Genomic DNA, 3727 nt, shown 5'->3' with positions numbered 1-3727 from the left:
TTGGTTAAACCTTGCACTTGGAACCCTAAACTTTCATATAAGAAAGCTGATTACACTCCCAGCTCCACCCTGAAGAGGCCACATATTGGTGCTCTGGTCAACTGCCAGTCCTGTAAGAGTGAGCCATCTTGGACATCCAGCCCAACTGAGCTTTTGTAAGATGACAGAAGCCCCAACCAACATATACCTGCATAAGTGATTCCAAATAAGAGCTTACCCAGATGAACCCTGTCTAAATTCCTAACCCACAAGTCATGAGCGCAGTAAAATCATTGTTTTAAACTGCTAAGTTCTGGGATATTTTGTTATGCAGCAACAGTATCCAGAACAATATGTGAAGTGGGTGGCTGATCATTCCCATTTTAAAAATGAGAATGGCTTCAGATCATTAACATGCACTAAGTACTGGGAATTGGTACAAAAAGACTTAAGATGTAAGCCCTGTATTAATGACCTCTCAGACTACTAGAGAAGATGACTTGTAACGAATATGGTATGTGGAGTCATGAATAATATGATCAAAGCACTACAGAGATGAGGAGAACAAGATTGTTTTAATTCGTATGATCAGAGAAGGATTCTTACAGGTGGTGACATTTGAGCTTGACTTTGAATGATATGATAGACCTCTTTTGAAGAAGAAATAATATAAACCAAGATCTAGAGATTGGGAGTAGGAAGTGTTTTTGTGATAGTGAAGTCTTCAAGCAACTGAACATTAGCCCTTTGACTTTCCACTCCCTTTCTGATTATTGTTTACTAATATCTAAAGTTAAGTTACCTATCAGGAAACCATCTGAACAATTTATTTCACCAGGAACAGCAGCAAGACTTTGAAAATGCCCAGAACTACCAAGAGACACTCCTTACAACATCTCTAAAGTGAGATTTTTAGGGTTTTAAAAAGAAATTTTGTGTGATATGTTAGAAAAAGTCTTTGCAGTTGTCCTTGGAACATTCAAAAGAGAGCTAAAAAATTCCCATTGCTCTACTCTGTTCAGTATTTTATACGCTAAGTGTTTATTTAAAAAGTAGCATAAGTCAACCTCGAACCAATGGCAAATATTCCTTATATCCCAAGACTTGATATCTGAGATATTCCAACTGTTTGTTGTTGTTTTAAGACCATGGTTTTAGGCGGCGGCGGAGCTGCAGGCCGGGAGCCGGCGCGGGTCTCTTGGTAAGTGAAGAGCCGCGCATGGCTGAGCCCGCCACCCGCCGTGGAGCCATGGAGATGGGCGCCGAGATTAGCCACAAGATCCGGAGTGCCATTAAGGGGAAATTGCAAGAATTAGGAGTTTATGTTAGCTTCACGGTGTATTAGATAAACTTCGTTCTGTTACAACTGATCCCTCCAGTCTCAAGTCTTCTGACACCAACATCTTTGATAATAACGTGTCTTCAAACAAGAGCAGTTTCGGTTGGGGAGACAAGAGAAGGCCTGAAGCTGCAGTGCCACCCCTCGCAGTTGCTAGCACAAGACCTGAGAAAAGAGATTCCAGGGTTTCTACTAGTTCACAGGAGCAGAAAACCACTAATGTTAGACAGACTTATGATGATGGAGCTGCAACCCGTCTAATGTCAACTGTGAAGCCTCTGAGGGAGCCAGCACCCTCTGAAAATGTGATTGATATTAAGCCAGAACCAGATGATCTCAATTTTGTGCAGGAGAATCCCTTATCTCAGAAAAAACCGACAGTGACACTTATGTATGATTCTTCTCGCCCTTCTATTGAAATTGATCCACCACCTGCAAGTCGAAATGCAAATAGTGGTGCTCATTTAAACAGGTTGCAATTTCAGCAGCAACAAAACAGTATTCATGCTGCCAAGCAACCTGATATACAGAACAGCCGGGTATATGAAACAGGACGTTTGTGTGAACAGGAAGTGATTAACAGCTTAGAAGAGACTGCTAGTCCCTTCTTCAGAAACAACTCAGAAAAAATGAGTATTGAGGAAGAAAACTTTTGGAGGAGAAAGTTGCCTGTTGTAAGTTCAGTTGTTAAAGTAAAAAAATTCAATCATGATGGAGAAGAGGAGGAGGATGATGATGATTGTGGGTCTCATACAGGAAGCATCTCCAGCAGTGTGTCAGTGCCAGCAAAGCCTGAAAGGAGACCTTCACTTCCACCTTCTAAACAAGCTAACAAGAATCTAATTTTGAAGGCTATATCTGAAGCTCAAGAATGTGTAAGAAAAACAACTAACTATTCTACAATCTCACAGAAACAGATACTTCCAGTTGCTCCCAGAACTCGAACTTCTCAAGAAGAATTGCTGGCAGAAATGGTCCAGGCGCAAAGCAGGACCCCCAGGATAAGTCCTCCCATTAAAGAAGAGGAAACAAAAGGAGATAATAGAGAAAAAAGTCAAGGAGCTCCACAGAGGCAGTTGTTATCCCGACTACAAGTCGACCAAGTAATGGCAGAAACTCTGCAGATCAGTCAAGATTACTATGACATGGAATCCATGGTCCATGCAGACACAAGATCATTTATTCTGAAGAAGCCAAAGCTGTCTGAGGAAATAGTAGTGGCACCAAACCAGGAGTTGGGGATGAAGACTGCGGATACCCTTCGGGTACTTTCAGGACACCTTATGCAGACACGAGATCTTGTACAACTAGATAAACCTGCAAGTCCCAAGCTTATAGTGATGCTGGATGGTGTCCCCAGCCCCCCAAGATACATGTCAGATCAAGAGGAGGACATGTGCTTTGAAGGAATGAAACCTGTAAACCAAACTGCAGCCTCGAGCAAGGGACTCAAAGGTCTCCTCCATCCACAGCAGTTGCAGTTGATGAGCAGGCAGCTTGATGACCCAAATGGTAGCTTTGCAAATGCTGAGATGAGTGAACTGAGTGTGGCCCAGAAACCAGAAAAATTTCTGGAGCGTTGCAAGTACTGGCCTGCCTGTAAAAATGGGGATGAGTGTGCTTACCATCATCCTGTTTCACCTTGCAAAGCCTTCCCCAATTGTAAATTTGCTGAGAAGTGTTTGTTTATCCAAATTGTAAATATGATACAAAATGTACTAAACCAGATTGTCCCTTCACTCATATGAGTAGAAGAATTCCAGTACTGCCTCTAAAACCAGTTATAACACCAGCACCACCTCTCGTAGTCAGCCGTGCCGTTATTTCCCTGCTTGTAAGGAAATGGAATGTCCCTTCTATCATCCAAAACACTGCAGATTTAACACTCAGTGTCCCAGACCTGACTGCGCATTTTATCATCCCACCATCACTGTACCGCCGCGACATGCCTTGAAATGGATTCGACCTCAAACCAGTGAATGACACTCAGTGCTACTTGGGAGAAGGTTGTGGAGTTTGAAAGTTTCCATCTACTGATGAAAGATACTCTGCAGAACTTGTCAAACCTTTGAAACTTGGAATATATATTGCTTTCATAATATGAAGTTTATTGCCTATCTGAAGTGTCTAATTTTTCTAGTTTGTAAGTTTATTAAGTGGTTTTAACATTGGGTGTTTTTTGTTGTTTTGACTGTGAAAAGACAGTTTAAAGGAAAAGCTAAATTCCATTAAAACATTTGAGGCTTGTTTGTAAAAAAAAAAAAAAAAAAAAAAGATCATGGTTTTAAAACTCAAGCCAATCTTTATTACATGTGTGACCTTTTAACTTTGAAAAATAAGTAATTCCTTCTCTTCCCTTTTTCCTCTGCCACCCTTGAAAATACCCCCTTTACTACTTATGAACTTACA

At 41.2% G+C, this 3727-nt stretch overlaps 1 protein-coding gene across 1 annotated transcript; it reads left to right on the top strand.

The window, feature by feature from the left end:
- Positions 1-1143: 1143 nt before the first annotated feature.
- On the top strand, positions 1144-3423 carry LOC131519810 (zinc finger CCCH domain-containing protein 14-like). Its single transcript, XM_058743216.1, is given in 4 exon segments — positions 1144-1304; positions 1307-3004; positions 3007-3117; positions 3120-3423. Coding segments are annotated over 4 exon segments (2097 nt in total). The 5' UTR covers positions 1144-1198; the 3' UTR covers positions 3302-3423.
- Positions 3424-3727: the final 304 nt, after the last annotated feature.

The sequence above is a fragment of the Neofelis nebulosa genome, chromosome 8 (assembly GCF_028018385.1).
Source record: "Neofelis nebulosa isolate mNeoNeb1 chromosome 8, mNeoNeb1.pri, whole genome shotgun sequence".
Taxonomy (NCBI): domain Eukaryota; kingdom Metazoa; phylum Chordata; class Mammalia; order Carnivora; family Felidae; genus Neofelis; species Neofelis nebulosa.
The sequence above is the reverse complement of the archived record's forward strand: the minus strand, read 5'-3'. Positions and strand labels throughout refer to the sequence as shown.